This window comes from Dysidea avara, chromosome 9, assembly GCF_963678975.1.
Source record: "Dysidea avara chromosome 9, odDysAvar1.4, whole genome shotgun sequence".
Lineage (NCBI taxonomy): Eukaryota > Metazoa > Porifera > Demospongiae > Dictyoceratida > Dysideidae > Dysidea > Dysidea avara.
Window position 1 is genome coordinate 3,676,359 of NC_089280.1, and position 20,085 is coordinate 3,696,443.

A 20,085-nucleotide genomic window follows, 5' to 3' on the forward strand; every position below is an offset into this window, starting at 1 on the left:
TCTGACTTATTTTGCCAAGTGTGTAGCCAAGCAACCTGGCATTCTTTTATAAATTCTAGACATCCTAGCATTTCATAAATACAGTTATCAATCATGAATGAATCCATGCAATTGCATTGGCCAGCAATACATAGCTACTAGCTAGGCATTACACCATCAGTCACTTGTTTTATAGTCTACTGAGCCATATCTTCTGATTTATATCAAGACAATCTTTTAACGCAGCTCTTTCTGAATACATGATTTGTAGGCATTTGAAGTTCTTATGAGTGATTGAATGCACTCCCACATATGCGATTTAACTATGGTGATTATGTCATCACTACGTTACATGGTGTCATGAATTTAAGGGCTGATCGATACCCCTTGCGGGCTCCATAGCTCTAAATGGTAGTTAAAAAGCTGGGGAATCGTAATTTATGAATGGCTCAGAGAATGAAGTACTAACATGCTATTCAGGATTACATGAGGAAAATGAAGTTGAAATATCAACATGTAATGACAGGATATAACAGTTACTGTTACTATACTGTTATGTCCTGTAATTATGCTCATTACATGTTGATATGGAAACGGAGCCTTCCGAAATGTAATGCAATCAATGAAATGGAAGCACATGATTCTCAGAACTGCAAGGTCAAGTGCTCCAACAGTCACTGCATGGGCTGATACTGTATACAATCAGTTCACAAGGTAATGGAGCATCTAATCCAAGCCATCACAATTCCATGATGGGACCAAAGGTTTTTTAAGACAAATTATGGTATTACCTATTACTAAAGGTTTAATGGGGAAAAATTTGAGGATTTGCATTGCAATTCATCAAATCTGCATTGTATTCTCCAATGCAATTTCGTCAAAATTTAACTAATCAAAATGCTTGATCGTTTGATTTTCTCTTGTCAAATATTTGTACCATACGGTACATACTATACTAGTCACTTCCTCATTAGGGCTGTGCGATAATAGTAAAACCTATATCTCGATAAGTGACAGCCATTTTATCTCGATAATTGATATTATCTCGATAATAATGTAATATTGTAAGCACAGTTTTTCATATTTGTTGACATAAAGTCCTTGTCAAGTCAGAAATTTTTACCTGTTCCTCATTTACTTCGATACCTTTCCAAAGTTTTTCATCTGACTGTCACTAGATTACGGAGATTTACTATTATCTCGATAATGAAAATCATTATCTAATTTATGATAGGTGATTTAGGCATCTAGATTATCTTTTTATCTAAATTATCTCACAACCCTATTCCTCATGCATTCCATCAAGCAAATGATGTTGCATACATGTGTATTTAGTCATGATCAACTATAAATTATAATGTACTGTTTATGAATTGTTTTATGATCTTTAATATCTTCCTCAGCATTGGAAAGATAATTATCTGCGTTGAGATGAAAGGGAAGGGGGCATCAGACTGCTTAATCCTGTTGCAGTACTTTCCAGGGTCCCCCTGGTTACTTTTTTAAATCTCAAGGGCCCACTGTAAGTGTTGATGGTTCAAGTATGCATAGGGTGATACATCAATCTAACCATCCTCAGGCTGTTCTTCTCTACACAATTTTTCTCTGCTTTACACTGCTGTTTTGCTGGCATTACTAAGGATAAGGGCTTTTATCATGGCTTCCATGCTGTTCCCACATATATGGTTGGGCTTTAACTATACCCACTGTACTGTGGAAAGTAGACCATGCTACAATCTGTCCCAAAGGTCTAGTCCACTTTTTACATGTTTATTGATTGCTCACATGGCCCCTTGCTCATCCAATGTCATAGTTACTGTGTTATATAGCTACACCATGCCTTGTTCCAAGGTGTTCGCCAAGTATCATGACTTACAACCATTCATGTCCTGTAGACATTTGTACCGCTCTTGGTTGTCCAGTTTTGTACCCCTGTCACTTTTAGCCTTTCATTCCTCCACTGGTTTTCAGATTGGGGTGCTGCTGGCTGTAGCGCCAGTTAGGAGGCTAAAGAGTCTGCTATCTAGAAACTGTTAGCAGTGTTGCATGGATTCGTTTAGTGTAATTTGGTCACCTTTTGCTTTATCCACTTTGTATACAATTAGTACAACTGTCCTACTGAATAGATAGGAGTAATTGCATGCTTTAACACTTAGCTATATATAATACCTATTGATGTTAATGCTGCATCAGTAATAACAACAATTCCATCATCACAGGATTGGGCAGAGTTTGCTTCTCTGCCCACAGTCTGAGCAGGGCAAAGACTTCCTTTGTCTTTTATTTAATGTATTTAATGCTGTATTTGTAACAATTTTTTGGAGAGTATAAGAGTTGCTCTTCCTTGTGAATATTATTATTATATTCAATCACCTTACTTGAGTTGACCTGTCCATTGGATCCAGAACACCATCTTCAGCCAGCCAGGTCATGTAAACAGGGAAAGTGTATCAGCAACTGTTAGCAGAATTGGATCGTTTGAACATTTGCAACTATTCTGAAACTCTCGAAGTTAGTGTTTTGGGCCACTATCACCGTTTCTGTGTTAAGAACGGAACCTGTTATATTTTATACACCAGGATACACTAGTGTCAAAAGTTGCACTAAGGAAAGTTCTGGATGATGCTTCATGACAGTGTATTACGGCTTCCCAAAGAATGTTTGTTTGGCTGTCTAGGCCATTTCATGTCAGTGACTTTGTCAATGTATGTCATCTACCAAAGAGTACAATTCATTACATACTTCAGCAGGCAGCTCATGTTGCCATCTCCTGATATTTAACTCTTGGGCTTCAGCATCATGGGATGTAGTCGATCTGTTAAACTGTTGATATAATTATTTAGTCTTATAGCTAAGTAGCTACATTTTTTTGTCTTGCCAGGACTCCAGTTATTATTATTATTTTTAATTAAATTAATAATAACTTGGTAACCCTGCAGCTGAGACTGGACTGGACTCCTGACCCCTTGTACATGTAATTTTCAAAATTGTGATTTTATCATCATGGCTCGGAATTACTAAGTGGTTCCCCTCCCCAGGCTGACTTTCTTTGTAGTTTAATGTATGTACATGCGTATATTTTTGTACTCTCTTCAACACTTCTTTGCCATGGCCACAGGCGTTATTTCACTAACCCTAGCTGTTTGGTGGTCATATGTGACTGAGGACTTATTTTATGTGTCTCGTTATAGCTATTCATAAAAATTATACCAGAGGCACTTTTGCTCTTATGCACCACCTATCAATGTATTGCCCCACCACCCCCCCTCGGTGGGGCTTTACAGGGGGAATTGACCTCGGAATTGACATGAAACTGTTGCCCCACTATGGGGCATTTGACGATCGTTCAGTAAGCACCCAAATATTTTTTGTTGTGACTTCCTTCGCTATGTCAAATCCCGAGTAAATCCCGCGTTGCAACTGGGGCCGATGGTGGGGATTTGACACGATAGGTTTTCCCTACTATGGGGCATTTGACATTCGGCTGTGTCAAATCCCCACCATAGCCCCATATATGCCCGAGGGGGGGGGGGGGGGGGGGGGGGCAGTGGCAATACATTGATAGGTGCATCAGGACATCCGGTTCAGCCGGCTAACGATCGCAGGTACGTATTATATTCTGATTTTGGAGAAATCACATGATCTTTTGCGTGAAACCCGTTGCTCTTCCAAAGCACGTCTTAAGTCACAGCCATAAAGTACATAAGTACTACTAAAAGGTATGGTTGTACTCAGTTTGTCACTATTTTTTGTGTTTACAACGCCGGGAAGTTTCTTCGTAGCGAAAAGTTGTGCAGTGTTGTGTGATCGATGTTTTACAATCTTTAATTGTTTCAGTTGATACATTTGACAATGCTGCATGATGCGGCAGTTCTTGCAAGAAAAACCGGTCTTTTCCGCAAGGCATTGCAGGAATCTTAAAAGGATCGTTGTAGGGTGACAGATTCGCGCGCAGCAGTTGAAGTCGTTGCAGGAGCATAAAATTTAGTATCAACGAGCGCTATCGCTTTTGCTGGACGTGGAGGAGATCCGACAAAACATTTGCATACGTAACGTTTTCACACTTGCGGGGAGTTTTGCTTAGCTAGCATTACAAGCATGTGAAAATGTTTTTTTAAGCTCCGCCTCGACGTGCACATGCACAACATATGCAAGTCACTGGGCTGTGTGCGTGTGTGCTCTGGTAAGGAAGAATGGCTATTGTTTTACTACTGTAGGCTGCAAATGCAGTCAGGCAGCTGTTTGAAATGGAGGTGGGGCAGCCATTTTGCATGCAAACTGGAGGTGGGGCTACATAGGCGTGGCCTTGTTAGTGTGGTTTAGCACTATAAGCATAAGGGATTTTATGTGGTGAAATATTTTCTTCATATTCATGCATCCATATTTTGCTGATGAGTTGAGAGGAAGTTGATGTCATTTCCTGTCATGTGTTGATTACACCACTGATACACATGTTGCTTAAAACTTTATTATATACTATGTGATCACACATGTTGCCATAATATATACTATGTGATGTGTATTGTAAATACTGATACAGGTTTTCTGATGAAACAATATTTCAGAAACAGCCGGGTGTATCCATTCACTGGACTGGATTACTGGACTCAAAATTTTTTTGCCTTTTATCGCCAAACTTGACTAAAATAAGTGTCTTAGAAACTGACACCATTCACCATGAGACATAAAACTTGTACATTGATCACAAAAACTACACTAAAACCTTGGTGCAGTACTTTATCGTAATTTGCCTACTGCTAGCAATGTTTCAAGCACTGTTAACACTGCTGTCTTATCTATTTAGCCTTCTTTTGTAAAATAGCCACCATATATACATTTTACACTATTGTGAAAGAGAAATTGCCTGTAGTCTGTGCGTTCACTCTAGCTTTGCCAGCTCTTTGGTTTATAATGTTTGTAAATAGCAACAAGTATGCAGTGTTAAAGAATTGCTTCCCAATGCACACACTTTCAAACAGGAAGGAAGGTAAGGTTAATATTTGCAAAAAAATACAGTGAGTGTAACAGGGGTTCAAACCAAAGTTATAGACCTCCAAAACTATATAGCACCTTTTCAATTATACTTAATATAACATCTTTAAACAGGCTGTAGGACCAGGTATCTTACAGACCTTCAACACTTGTGCTGTAATGCCTAATTTTTAAAAAAGATAGACTACAGTTAGCTGCATGTGCCTCTTTTTAATGCAAGACAAAACATGGAGAGGAGAGCCCTATAGCTTCAAGTGCGGTGTACTATTGTATGAAATCACTTTTAGTGGTTGAAAAAGGTGTTTGTGGTTGAAAAAATGTGTTTGAGCAAATTTTATGTGAGTCCAGTAGTCCAGTCCAGTAATCCAGTCCAGTAGTCCAGTCCAGTAGTCCAGTCCAGTAGTCCAGTCCAGTAGTCCAGTCCAGTAGTCCAGTCCAGTAGTCCAGTCCAGTAGTCCAGTCCAGTAGTCCAGTCCAGTAGTCCAGTCCAGTAGTCCAGTCCAGTGAATGGATACACCCGAAACAGCCAGTGTCCCTTGTTTGCAAGATACAAGTGTTCACTATATGCAGGTGTGGAGGAGTGGCTATCAGTTGCGAAGTATTTGACCCTTAAAGGCACATAAGCCTATTATTGTGTTTAGTGTGGGAGGATCATGGTGCTGCTAACTGTATTTTCCATACCACACAACTGTACTGTAGGAGTCATACAGAACAGTTATGCAGATAATTGGACAAATACAGTACAACAGTTTAGTAAGAAATGTCATGAAAACTATTCAGACAGCATGAATGATGTAACTAATCCTACCAGTTTGTACAGATAGATTACATGGACACTTATTGATGGTTTGACCACGAAGTGGTTCAGGCACTCAAGATTGAATTCTTTGAGCAATACGACCAGGAAGTATATACAACATAATGCTTAAAGCACCATGTATGCTTGTGTGTAGTGGTGCCACGATATATCGTATATCGCGTATATCGCGTATATCGCGTATATCGCGATAATCGTGATAGCAGCATTTCATGATAATTGTGATAGAGAAAAATCTATATCATCATATTAAAAACACAAATTATTTAGTGAAAAGTGACTTGATATGTGCAAAATATGAGGATATTTCTCTGGCAACATGTGGTGATTAATAGAAATCCAACTTTGTCACATCATTGTTATAAACATAATAGATTGACTGAATAAAACTTGTCCTGTGAAAACATTAACATTCAATGAATTAATACGTATATTGTGACTATTGTGATATAAGTCCAATGACATCGTGATCATGGTGATATTAAAATTTTCATTACTACTTGTATGTGCAAAAATGTAGCGTCTCAAGGCAATCAGCTTTGCCTCCTGCTGTATTACCCTTGACATGACCCCCCCATCCATACATACATAAACACAGTAACATTGGCAACAAATACTCATGACAAATCAACACGTGGCAAGAAGTGAGAAAATGCCAGTTAGGCCTATGTAGTTAAATTGTTCATTTTTAACTGCTCCAGTAGCCCAGTGAATAGACTTTTGATCGTTGTCTAGTTTTAGGCTAAAGTAGTCAAGCTACCGTTAACCTGAAACAACATTGGCCAGCTGCACAAAGGCTTAGTAGTACCCCAAACTGTTTATAAAAAAAAAAAGTGCTTCAGCATAGTAGTATCTATACAGTTAGTATGGATGATTCAGGTGTGCAAACATGCTTACAACATGAGAACCTGTACAAAACTGTTGGGAGTGAACACATGTTCACCTCTACTTTGATATTATTATACTGTTGCTTGTATTGTGTAAACATGTATTCTGCAAATGTTTTGTTATACCTTGGTTACCTTAGTTCATAAAACAGATGTGGCAACTATTCGAATTTGACCACCACTCGATACTTGAAAATGATGTTGAAGCCCTTATTTTCAAAATGGATTGTGACACCACTCAAATGTAACTATTATTGAAGGTGCAATATTTAACCAGTAAATACAGTAGTTAAAGCACTGCTGCATGTGTAAAGAAAATACAGCACGAGAGTTTGTGTTGGAAGACTAATACAGCACCAGGCGAAGTAGAGTGCTATATTTTTCATATGTACAAGCATAGGCGGTGCTTTAAGTGTTTTATTGTACTTCCCGGTCGTCTTGCTTGGGTGATTTTCTTGAGTACCCGAATTGCTTCCATCTTTCAGTGATCAGACTATCAATAATCTATTTGTAGTCATACAAATAGAATAATTATATGACACTTTGATCCTCCCACACTAAGTGCGATAAGCACCTTTAAGGGTTAAAAATTATTAACTGTACTTCAGTGTACTGCATGCCAATACTGGAGACACACCCCTATAAGTGAAATTTGAATGCTTTGAGATTGAATCTGTGAGCATTTTCATGCAGTAGTAAATGTGTACTTAATATCCTATTATTATGGCTATGACTTTCATCAAGATACTGCAAGCAGATGCATCAGTAAATGAAGGTATTTCAGATAGACTCATGTACTTGATTATGTATATATATATAATGGAGACAGATTGAATAAATTGCCGCATAGCAGAACCATATGTTCCTACTGAATTTTCTATTAGAGCATCTTGATCTTCTGTACTCCCAGCACTGCTTCTCATTGAATTCCATTCTTGCACAACCTTTAGAACCTTTAGCACAAATCCTACTATATCTGGAAGCAAGTAGTTTCAGTTTTCAAAGCCTATAATAGGCATTGTCAGTTAACTATAGTACTTTGTGAATCTCAGTTTTCATTAATTTGATATTTGAATATTTTCCATGTTTATGGGTTTAAAGGAGTAGCTAACTTTCAATATTGATGACTTAGCTAGTCTATATACCTAATCAGTCCGTCATTTCACAGACCATCAATGTGGGTCCCTGGTGGGATAGTTAACAAAAAACATTCTATTAGAGTGTTTCAATTGTTTTAGTGAAAAGATCCAAACAATGCTGCAAAGAAATATTTTGCACTGTAAAATCCAGCCTGTATATTGCATGATGACTTTTATCAGACATTTTCCATTGGTCGTTCCTGTTCCTGCATTTTCCTTGAATTCTACTTACTCACATTATATGGCTAATTCAGTATGCTGACAATCTAATAATACTGTAGTTAGTTATTAAGACTATCAGTGTACCTCGTACGCTGTCTTCTCAGTAACAAACCATATTCGTAATTAACTGTACTAATGTATATTGCAGGTAAATATATTACCACTTTTGGAAAAAAATTCACATTTAAAATAAAACAAGAAAAACAATGCCAGGATACAGGGTGTACCCACAAGATGGTGGAGATGTTCGTGATGGACTGACTTGTTCTTACTGTAAGCTGATGTTGAAGGATGCTGTACAGACTACTGAAACTGGACTGAGATTTTGCAAAGGATGTTTTGAGAAGGCTCAAAGGTTTGTAAGTATAGTAATGCTCTGCATGTACAGATAGTATATATCTACACGAAAACAGCCAAGCCAGGTGCGGCCTGGATTAAAGAAGTTGTGAAATCAAAGAAGAAATGACTGCAATCATCCAACATCTTGACCACCACCTTTGTTTTCACAACTTATCATACACTACGATAGAGGTGTATAGTAGGGACCACAAAAGAGTAGGCGTGGCCCACAAAATAACATCACCCAAAAAACAGCCTCAATTTTCCCAGACGACGATGAGGCAGTATTGGTTAGGTAAAACTAAGCCCACACAAGCTTTCAGATCGACCTGAAACGCTTTCAACAAGTTGCTACGGAATTTTAAAAAATTTTTATTCAACAGAATTTTCTACTGACTGAGTAACTGAGTAACTGACTGACTGATGCCTTCAGACAAGTGTAACTCGATAACGGCTAAGGGTATGGGCTTGATTTTTTCACTGTTCGACATCACTTCGACCTGAGAAGTGCCTTTTGGCATACTGCAGTACATACAATGCATTCTTCATGGACTTACCAGTGTCCTCCTTTGTGTGCCATTCATTTTTGCTGACAGCGAAAGGTGTCGATTTGGCGGTAGCATGTGATGGCTTCCCTTCGAAATGGAAATCGTCCGTATTTTTCATAGTGGCTATTTTGATAGCAGAGGTGCTTTTCGAGCTGTTCTTGATTCGTACTGCTGTGTATAGGGTTGAGCATAGCCGACAACGAAGTGTAATGGATACTACACTTTTCAGACGATAATTAATATAATCGGGGTGCACGGCACGATTTCTTTCTTTTGGTATGCGTGGATTGCAGAGGTGCTTTACAAACAGTTCTTGATTCGAAATACTGTGCAATGGGTTAGGGCCAGAGCCCACAGTCCGGCATTTTCCAGATCACTTTTCAGCTACTTGATTATAGTGAAAAGATCGAGATACTCTATTTGAGCAGTCATCAAAATATACTCTAATAGAACAGTCATCGTGATACTCTAATAAAGCATTCAGTATAGAATATAACTTATAGTCTAAGCCATTAATTACATAGATTTGCGTTACTGTCTCAGTGAGTCATCTGCATGGCACACTACATTGAGCTAATTGATCATGCATGTCATGCATTAGCATGTAGTTACAATCTAAAACTAAACTTTCACGTTGAGAATTTTTTGTATAGCTACATCATGAATTAGCTACTAGCTATAATAGTCAGATATAAAACTCAATTAATTGGTAATGTAGCACAAAATTACCATTGATGTTAACAAAAAGAAGAGACTTTGCATGTAAAATAGCCTCCAGATTCCATTTCAGAGCATCTATTTTCAAAAGTTTCCCTGGGGGAGCATGCCCCCTGACCCCTCTAGCTTAGCATGCTGTGTGTACTTATAGCACATGCAGTTAAGTAACACACCAAAGCAGATAATCTCTGATTACAGATCATATTAGATCAATAAAAACTGAGCAGTGTGCATGACTATGATCTTCATTGCAGTCCATGGATGGCCGGACCACTCAAAATCTCTGGGCTCCGTCCCTGCAATGGGTTAACCCTTTGGCCCCTATAGCCAATATAGTGGCTTTGGTTCTTAAAAATGAAAGTTATTTTACAAAAAATATGCGTTTTGACATACGAACTTGGGCTCCTGTTACTCCATGTAGGAACCACCTATTCCTTCGTGGTTTGCATTAAACTACTCACGAAGGATAGATCTACAACATCATATAACTTTTACTAACCTTATTTATTCCGTCTCTCCTTTGTGACAGGTAGTATCGTCGCAACTATCGTCTTAAAAACGGCCAAAAATTCTTTCAAACACAGATTCACCTTACATCACGCTCGATTGTGATACACTGTTCGGATAAAGCTTAGGATAATATCCGTTAACCGCAGAGTAGCGTGGTCCAAACCGTATATTCATAGGATGTTTCGTTTACGAGATGCATGCGTGTAACAAGAGCCACTATAGTTATTTATTAACGTAGGGGCCAAAGGGTACATAGCTGACAACGAAGCGTAATGGATAGTTCACATTTCAGACAATAAGGGGCTGGGGCACGCGGCACCATTTCAGATGCGGTATACGTGGGTTCAACAGTCATAATAAAATTATTTACAAAAAAAGTTAGCAAACAAGTACACGAAAAAATTTGGAATTTTCAACTAGAGTAGGGACCATAGCACATCAATAAAAAGTACTCAAACAAGTTGGAGTAGTGCATGATATTAAATCACAGTAAAACAATAAGAAGTGTTATATCCCTACTGGAATAAAGATAAAAAATAAACTTAGTTGTTGTGAAACAGTCAACATTGAAAGTGTAGATGTAAAGGTTGAATCTGGCAAGTTCTAGAACTTTCTTGAGAATTGTGTATAAATAGATAGTGTAGCATGTACATTTTCCTGGTGTTATTGTACTACTGGTGTGCTGTTGTTATTTTGCTGTTGCTGCTGTATTTTTTTACTGCTGTTGATTAAAGAGATTCTTAATCAGATAGACTGTGTATAGTTTCTCTGGAAATAGATTTGGGCTCAGTATCGTGGTCTTTACACCAATTTCTTGGTAGCAGAGGATGGTTCAAGGTTAAAAGCTGATGACTATGGAGACTAATAGTGAGATACTAGAGTTGGAGAAAGGTTTAGAACAGCAGCAAGGTAATGAACGGCTTGAAGATAGCATATTAGAGTTAAGACAAGAAAAAGCTAAAGTAAAGGCACTATTTACTAAGGCAAGGCGTAGAACACTAGTTTTGATACAAGAAAAATATGTGACTGTAGAAGTTATTAAGGATGCTTGTGAAGATTTAGATGAGGCTTTGGCAAATGTTAGGGACACAATGACTAGGTTAGCAGATGCTTTTAGAGAAAACAGAGATCGTAAAAATGGTGATAAGCTCAGCCAAGAAATAGAAAAGGTTGAGTTAGAGTATAGTAATGCACAAGATCGTGTGCAAGACACCTTGGATGAACTGAATATAAAGTAGCTAACCTCAACAAGTTTGTCAGGAGATTAGAAGAAGATAGTTTCAAACAGTCAGAGACAATAGCTGATTATAAGACTACAGTCTCAAGGGAGGTATCAAAGTCAGAGGATTTAATAGCACACCAGCAGTCTGAACAAGTAAAAGATAATATAAAACACCAGCTGCGAGTTGTAAGAGAAGGCAGCATAGTAAAAGTAAGATTCCCACTGTGTCACTTCACTCTGCAGTGGATCATCAGATTACAGTACCAGAAAGAGGGGCATATTATCCATTGGATGAAGGGACAAGCCAGAATATGGCTGATTCTGCACTGATTGGACAAGACCTGTGGAAACAGCTCAAGAGGGTTAGTATTCCTGTTTTCTCCGGTGATAAAAGAACATACTCAAATTGGAAAGCTGCCTTTTTGGCCTGTGTGGATCAGGCACCAGCCACCCCAGAATACAAACTCCTTCAATTACGACAGTGTTTGGCTGGAGAAGCTTTAAAGACAATTGAAAGTTTGGGGGTCAGAGAAGACAAATAGCCATACACTTGGAGGAAATTGACAGTTTTAAGCCGGTTCGACCTGGAAATTACAAAGATATTGAAAAGTTTGCAGACCTATTGGATGTTGCTATTGTAAATTTGAAGGAAACACATTATCCTGAAGAGTTAAGGGATGGTATGTTGTATATCAAATTACAAAAGAAATTACCAACTCAAATGCTGGCTGCTTACCATCGTTGGGTGTTTGAAAACTACAAGATTGAAAATGTTGAGGTGTTGCGTGAATGGATAGTTCAGGAGGCAGAATTCCAGATGAGGGCTATAGAAACAGTCCAAGGTTTGTCTAATGGAAGGCACGGAAAGCCAGAGACTAGATCTCATGGTTTTAGAGAACCTCATCAGACCTTTTTTGGGAGGTCAAATGCCAAGCTGGAGTCTGGTGAATCCCGAGGTCAGAGGTCATGTAGAGTTTGTAATAAACAACATGGGAACATGGACATGTGATGAGTTCAAACAGCTGAATATCCAGAAAAGGTGGGAATGTGCAAAAAGATTAAGACTATGTTTCCGTTGTCTGGGCGAGGGTCACCTGGGCCAATACTGTACACGTACCAGAGTTTGTGGCTTGAACGGTTGCAAAGAGCTTCACCACCGACTGTTACATAGAAATCCAGTTACCTTACCTGATAACGTTGAGGAATCACAGAGAATAGCAACAAACAAAAGATCAACAGTTAAGGTTGATCAGCCACTTACCACTGAGGCATCAAAGTGTACCCAAGAAGAGAGGGTCCCAGTGACAAGAGTGGATTCCCCCAGGGAGGGGGACCAAGTGACATCAACTCAAAATACCACCATGGTTTCTGGAATCTCGAGTAATATTGCCTTAAGGACAATACCTGTATTTGTGAGGAATGGGCATAGAAAGTTGATGGTTAATGCTCTCTTGGATGATGCTAGTACTAAGACTTACCTGAATACGGACGTAGCATCAGAGTTGGGATTGAAGGGTAAGCTTCAGAGAATAAATGTAAATGTATTGAATGGCCAGGTTGAAACTTTTGAGACTTCACCAGTTGAGCTTTTGATAGAAAGTTTAGATGGAAATACTACTTTGAAAGTGACTGTACTTACAACAGGTAGAGTTACCGGGAACATGAAAGTTATTGATTGGGTCGAGTGTGCAGGAAGATGGTCACATTTAAGAAATATAGAGTTTCAAAAATTAGGACCTCGACCGATAGTTGATGTGTTAATAGGGCTGGATTGTTGTGATTTACATTTTTCTTTCAGGGATGTACGTGGTGAACCAGGTCAGCCTGTGGCTAGACTTACACCACTTGGGTGGACTTGCATTGGACCTGTCTATGATGAGGGACAGGCTTGTATCACTAATTTTGCTAGAACTTACTTTACCACAGGGGACACTGATGTCAGCAAGATTGAAGCTGTATTACAGAAATTTTGGGAAGTCGACAGTTGTAGTGGAGAAGTGAGTTTCTTATCTCCTCAAGATAAACTGGTGTTAGAAAAGACAAAAAAATCAATTCAATTTGTTGATAGTCATTATAGAATCTCCATACCATGGAAGGGAGATTCAGTGTATCTACCTGACAACTATTCTGTGGCAGTGAATCGTTTGAAGAACCTTGAGAAACAACTGGCAAAGAATCCTGAGGTGGCCAGGTCCTACCAAGAGACCATTGAACAACATTTGGAGAAGGGTTACATCAGGCAAGTTAATCCTTCGGAGAAGTCCCACAGACAGTGGTACTTACCACACTTTGCGATAGTTAAGAAGTCAAGGTTGACAACTAAAACCCGCATTGTATTTGATGCTTCTGCTCAATGTGATGGAGTGTCTTTGAATGATGCTATACACCAAGGACCAAAGTTACAGCAGGAATTATATCAAGTTCTGCTACGTTTTAGAAAGCTCCCAGTAGCTTTGATATGTGATATAGCTGAAATGTATTTACAGATCAAGCTTTATCCACAGGATCGGCCTAGTCACAGGTTCCTGTGGAGAAATTTAAGTTTGGAGGAAGACATAAAGGAATATGAGTTTGATCGGTTAGTATTTGGTTTAAATTGTTCTCCGTTTTTGGCACAATTGGTGACACAACATCATGCTAAGATTTATCAAGAAAGATACCCTATGGCTTCTGAAATTATATTAAAGTCAACCTATATGGATGATAGTATGACTTCAGTTGTGAGTGAAGATCAGGGAGTACAACTTTATCAAGAGCTATCCGACCTTTGGGCAGGAGCAGGAATGCATGCCCATAAATGGCTATCAAATTCTGATGTGGTTCTTAGTCAGATTCCAGTAAAGGATAGAATTTATGAAATTGACCTAAACAGTGACCCCTTACCTTCAGTCAAGACACTTGGAGTAATGTGGCTAGCTACGGAGGATGTGTTTATGTTTAATTCAAAAATGATGGAACAAAGGTTTGAGTTAACAAAGAGATTTTTTGAAGAAAATTGCAACCTTGTTCGACCCATTGGGCTTTTTGTCCCCTTTTGTAATACGAGCAAAAATGTTAATGCAAGAAGTGTGGGTACAAGGTGTAGATTGGGATGAAGAGTTACCACTGGATACATCTACACAAGTGACAACATGGTTCAGAGAATTATCAAGTTTACCAAGTGTTAGAATTCCAAGGTGTTTACAGTTGAGGAAGGAGGTGAGCTCAATTGCAGTGCATGTGTTTGTGGATGTTTCATTGGAGGCTTATGGTGCAGTAGTTTATGTAAGAGTCAAATATCAGGATGGAAGTTTATCAGTACGTTTAGTTTCATCCAAGACCAAGGTGGCTCCACTTCAGTCAGTGAGTGTACCACGTTTAGAGCTCATGGGAGCTGTGTTAGGGAGCAGGTTAGCGACATCAATTTCAGATGCTTTAGTAGATATGGAGAAACGATCCTATACTTTCTGGACTGATAGTGCAAATGTTCTATGGTGGATTAGGGGATACAGTAGAACATTTAAGTCATTTGTTGCAAACAGAGTGGGAGAAATACACTCATCCTCTTCTCCTGATCAGTGGCGATATGTTCCAACAAAGTTAAACCCAGCAGATTATTTGACACGTGGAGTTAAACTTATGGAGTTAGTAGAGTTGAGGATGTGGTGGGAAGGTCCAGAATATTTAAAAGAAGATGAATCCCAATGGCCAAGGAATGTTGTTGACAAGAGACCTGCATCAGCTGTAGAAGAAGTTAAACAGAAATATACAGTGAAAGAACCATCAGAAGAAAAATCAGCCTTTATGACTACCACAACAAAGATAATTTGGCGATTACAACCAGAACGTTTCTCCAGCTGGAATAAATTAACTAGATTACAAGCCTGGGTTATGAGATTTACAACAAATTGTTGTTCTCACCAGCATGAAAGATTGTTAGACAAAGGGATAAATTTGGAGGAAATAAGGGATGCAGAAAAACTAATTTTGAAGACAACACAGAAAGAATGTTTTAAAGAAGAGTATACAGCCATAGTCGAAAGAAAGAAATTACCTAAAAATAGTAAATTACTCAGTTTATGTCCACGACTGGATGATGATGGGGTGATGAGATCAGAGGGCCGACTCAAGTATGGTGAATTCCTTCCATATGATATAAGGTATCCTATTATCCTGCCCAGGAAAAGTTGGATAACCAAACTTATTGTGAAGCATCACCATGAGCTGGGGAACCATAGTGTGGGTACTAACCAGATATTGTCCACTTTATCATCCAAATATTGGATTGTGGCTGCCAGGGAAGCAATCATTGAGTGGGAGAGAGAGTGTGCCATGTGTAAGAGGAAGAAAGCAAAGAGGACAGAGCAAATAATGGCACCTTTACCATTGAATAGGCTGACAACATCCTTGAGGGCTTTTGCAAGAGTGGGAGTAGATTTTGCTGGGCCATTTATCACGGTACAGGGTCGAGGAAAACGAAGACAGAAACGCTACTTATGTCTTTTCACGTATCTCACATGCAGAGCTGTTCACTTGGAAATTGCTTATGGCTTGGATGTTGATTCTTTTCTAACTGCTTTCAGCCGAATGATTAATAGGAGAGAACTACCAGAGGAAATAATATCAGATAACGGCACTAACTTTGTAGCAGCAGATAAAGAACTCCAGAAGATGACATGCCAAATAGTAAATGATTCGAAGTTCACTTCTGCAATGATTAAAAGAAAAATAAAGTGGTCTTTTAATCCTCCCCAAGCCCCACACTTTGGAGGAGTCTTCGAAACGATGATTAAAGCAGCAAAGAGGGCAATCACGGCTATTCTAAGTAACTCAGACATTACTGATGAGGAATTGATGACGGCTTTTACTGAAGCGGAGGCCTTGATTAATTGCAGACCTTTGACTTATCAATCTGCTAATCCACATGACGATGTACCCCTTACACCGAATCATTTGTTACATGGTCAAATGGGGGGATCTTTCGCTCCTGAAAGTACAAAAGAGGTGGCTTACCATCCACTGAGACGATGGAGAAGAATACAAGAACTTAGTAGACATTTTTGGCAACGATGGTTTCATGAATGGATACCAGGTCTGAGTCCGCGGAAGAAGTGGTTCGAGTTGCGGAACAATTTGAAAGTGGGTGATGTAGTTTTAATGATGACAACTGATAGTCCACGAGCTCACTGGCCTTTGGCAAGAGTTCTTGAAGTATATTCGGGCCAAGATGGGAATGTTCGCTCAGTTAAAGTTCAAGTAGCAGATAAGACCTTTGTTAGACCAATAGTTAAGTTTTGCCCACTAGAACTGGAATCAGCTAAATAAGAATATTTTGTACAGACAATTGAGAGATAATATACCTTCACCAAAAGATTACTTAAAGAGAACGATTTACTACTGATATTACACTAACTCCTATATCATCATGTAGAACATGAGGAGGGGGAAATGGAATAAAGATAAAAAATAAACTTAGTTGTTGTGAAACAGTCAACATTGAAAGTGTAGATGTAAAGGTTGAATCTGGCAAGTTCTAGAACTTTCTTCAGAATTGTGTATAAATAGATAGTGTAGCATGTACATTTTCCTGGTGTTATTGTACTACTGGTGTGCTGTTGTTATTTTGCTGTTGCTGCTGTATTTTTTACTGCTGTTGATTAAAGAGATTCTTAATCAGATAGACTGTGTATAGTTTCTCTGGAAATAGATTTGGGGTCAGTATCGTGGTCTTTACACCACCTACTGTGCTCAAGATACCTACGGAAATGCACAGTAGGGATATAACACTTCTTATTGTTTTACTGTGATTAATATCATGGACTACTCCAACTAGTTTCAGTACTTTTTATCGATGTGCTATGGTCCCTACTCTACTTGAAAATTCCAAATTTTTTCGTGTACTTGTTTGCCTTTTCAAGGCTGTGCCCTTTTTACATAGCTTGGCTGTTTTGATGTGGATTTGTACTTTTGTATGGACCCAAAACCAGCCCTATGGGACACATGATGATTATTGAAGACAGAAGTTATAATTGTGTTGTTTTGTTTGACTTTTTGTAATATTATTGTAATACTCTAATAGAGCGCAAATTTTTAAAACCAGGCATGTGCCCACAGCTGGCCAAATGAAATTGTTTTTTGAAAAACGTGTGTGTGTGTATGTTTCTGTACTTGTTTGTCTCTCTTCTCCCCTATGTGAGCAAAATTTGTAAGCTAAAAGCAGCCTGTACATGAGAAATGAAAACCATATAACGCCTGTATTAAACTTTTGGACATTTAGTTTAAGGTTGTTAATTCATGAAATTTGGGTGTAGCAACTCTCCACAAACTTTGTAAGCTACCGTCTAATTGGGCTATTCAGGTATCTAACGACTGAAATCACCGTAGCAAGCCTCTTAGGCTGTCAGAAAAACACATCTCTTCAACTTAGATGGGGTATACCCCCTACATACGTGAACAGAAATGAAGGACAGCCTTGAGGCTTTGCAGAGAGAATTTACAACAATAAAACTGACAAACTATAACTTTTGTGCGTAATATGTTAGAATTTAAGTGGGGTAAGTAACTAAATTCATGGCTCAGTGGTTAAGGATTTAGCTGTTCAGTATGAAGGTGAACTCTCGTATGCTTTTATTATTGTTTTTCATGTATTTTTTATCCCACAGTGACTGTTCTATTAGAGTATCTCGACACACAATTTACAGTTGTTTGGATTTTGCTTAACCCTTAAACCTGCATAATCCAGAAAACTGGATTTGATAAATAGCGAATTGGAAACCCACAATACATTTGCCAATTTACATAGGTGGTTACAAACAGGCATATCTCATGAAGCGTTTGCCTGATCACTTAGAAAAACAGATTTTATTAATTACAAAGAGTAACTGTGTATAAACTTTCAACGTACAACAAGGAACTCACCCACGATGATGCGCTGAATCATGTCATGTCCTTTCGCCTTTGAATCGTCATTGTACTCGTCGGACATTTAAACAATCACAAGATATCTATATATCAACTGAATTGCCATCATATGAGGAGCAACATGACATCAAGAGAAAGTTGATACAATGAAGTATGGCCAAGTTATGGCCATTGTTATGTGAAGAAGGAAAAATTCTTTTGTTCTTTCAAAATAAAGCGGGAAGCTCTGGGTTGGATGGATGCAACAATGTATTGGACCATTTAAACCAATATTTAATAGCGAGTAAGATGGTGTTTGTCATTTTTAGATAGCTTTTTGTGTTATGTAATATTGTGTTACAAGGTATGCATGCAATCCAGTTTACTGGATTATCAAACAGTACGATAGTACTGTTTAAGTAGGGATCCGGGTGGATTTGGCGTGCGCCTCAAATTTCGATCCCTCAAAAATCATCCTAGAAATATCTCACACAGCAAATAAACCTTTTACTAAAGAGTCTTCAAGTTTCTAACTTTATTTCTAGCGTTATATATCAGGAAACGACTAGAAAAGTGCTGGAATTTTATTTCTAAAAAATCGCTAAAACAGAAATTTTCGTCAGCCTGCCTGACCACATTCGCAAGGCTACAGGCCAAGCGAAGCAGCGAAGGATCACCATTCTTTGCCACAATATTTAACTCGCTGCTGGGATGTACCTTTTCGGGTTCCGACGAGTGTCTGCCTTCTGCGCTTTGCCTTTCCTTTTATCTTCAATTACGGATCGTCTTCTTCTTTTCCAGTCATGGAGGCGTTAATAATTCGTATCGACACTTTCCTTAGAGCAGCCGTATTCGGACGCCACAAAACTAATAACGGATTCCGTACTGTAAGGGCAAGTAGATGCCTGTATAGCAACACTTGCAAAGCAATCAAACAGCCTAGTGAAGTAAGAACACACGGCCACGCCCTTATCAATCAGAGCGCGCACTCGTACTTAATGATCAGTGGACCACGCCCATTATTAATGGTCCAGCTGTAACTAATTGTAGAAAACAGGAGATAGAAACCCTGCATGCCTTTCAATTTAGTAATTGAGCAGCTTGCATAAAGCACGCAGCAAGATCGAGATACTCTAATAGAGCAGTCAGTGCCAAAGATCAATAATAGCTATATACCTATACCAAAAAAAGTTAACAAACTAGTGAATTTAAAAATTGTTAATTTAGAAATGGAAGTAGGGATCAAGTGATAAAAACTACTGAAACAAGTGATTTGAATGATGGCAACTATTACAACATAGCTTTGTGGGGAAATTCCTACTTTGGCATTGAACATATATGGTGACGTGGTGAGATGCCAATGTAAGGATTTCCCCTCAAAGCTATGTTGTAATAGTTGCCATCATTCAAATCACTTGTTTCAGTAGTTTTTATCGCTTGATCCCTACTTCCATTTCTAAATTAACAATTTTTAAATTCACTAGTGCATTTTCAGTGTTTGCGTTTTATAAAACAACTGCAGGTTTAATGGTTAATAACTCTGTAGCTGTTACTTCTTTGTGTTCTAACCATCAAAGGCACTGCTATGATGGCTAGCCTATGTACACACCAAATTTCAAGATATTCTCATAAGCAGTTTACCCTGTAGTCATGGCAAAAGGTCTGATCTTTCTTTTACGCTAATATAATGTTTATAGCACCATGGATGTTTTTCAGACTTAGTACATTAATCCACCTTTATATCCTTATTTTACCAAATTTTAAGGTAATCATATTACACGTTTGCATGTTATAACAATTTTGCAAAGCATGTGAAAAATAATGATCAAGGCCC

The 20,085-nt window shown here is 38.5% G+C and overlaps 1 protein-coding gene across 2 annotated transcripts in view; it reads left to right on the top strand.

Annotated features, from left to right (window-relative positions):
- LOC136265437 (TNF receptor-associated factor 3-like) overlaps window positions 1-20,085 on the top strand; it is a 57,091-nt gene that overhangs the window by 2,716 nt on the left and 34,290 nt on the right. The window contains exons 1-2 of one of the 2 annotated variants that reach the window (XM_066060283.1): window positions 3,574-3,698; window positions 8,185-8,391. In XM_066060283.1, the coding sequence (XP_065916355.1) occupies window positions 8,243-8,391 (149 nt within the window). In that variant the 5' untranslated portion in view covers window positions 3,574-3,698; window positions 8,185-8,242. Of the gene's footprint in view, window positions 1-3,573; window positions 3,699-8,184; window positions 8,392-20,085 lie in introns of those variants that run through there. The other variant, XM_066060284.1, reaches the window with a different exon arrangement.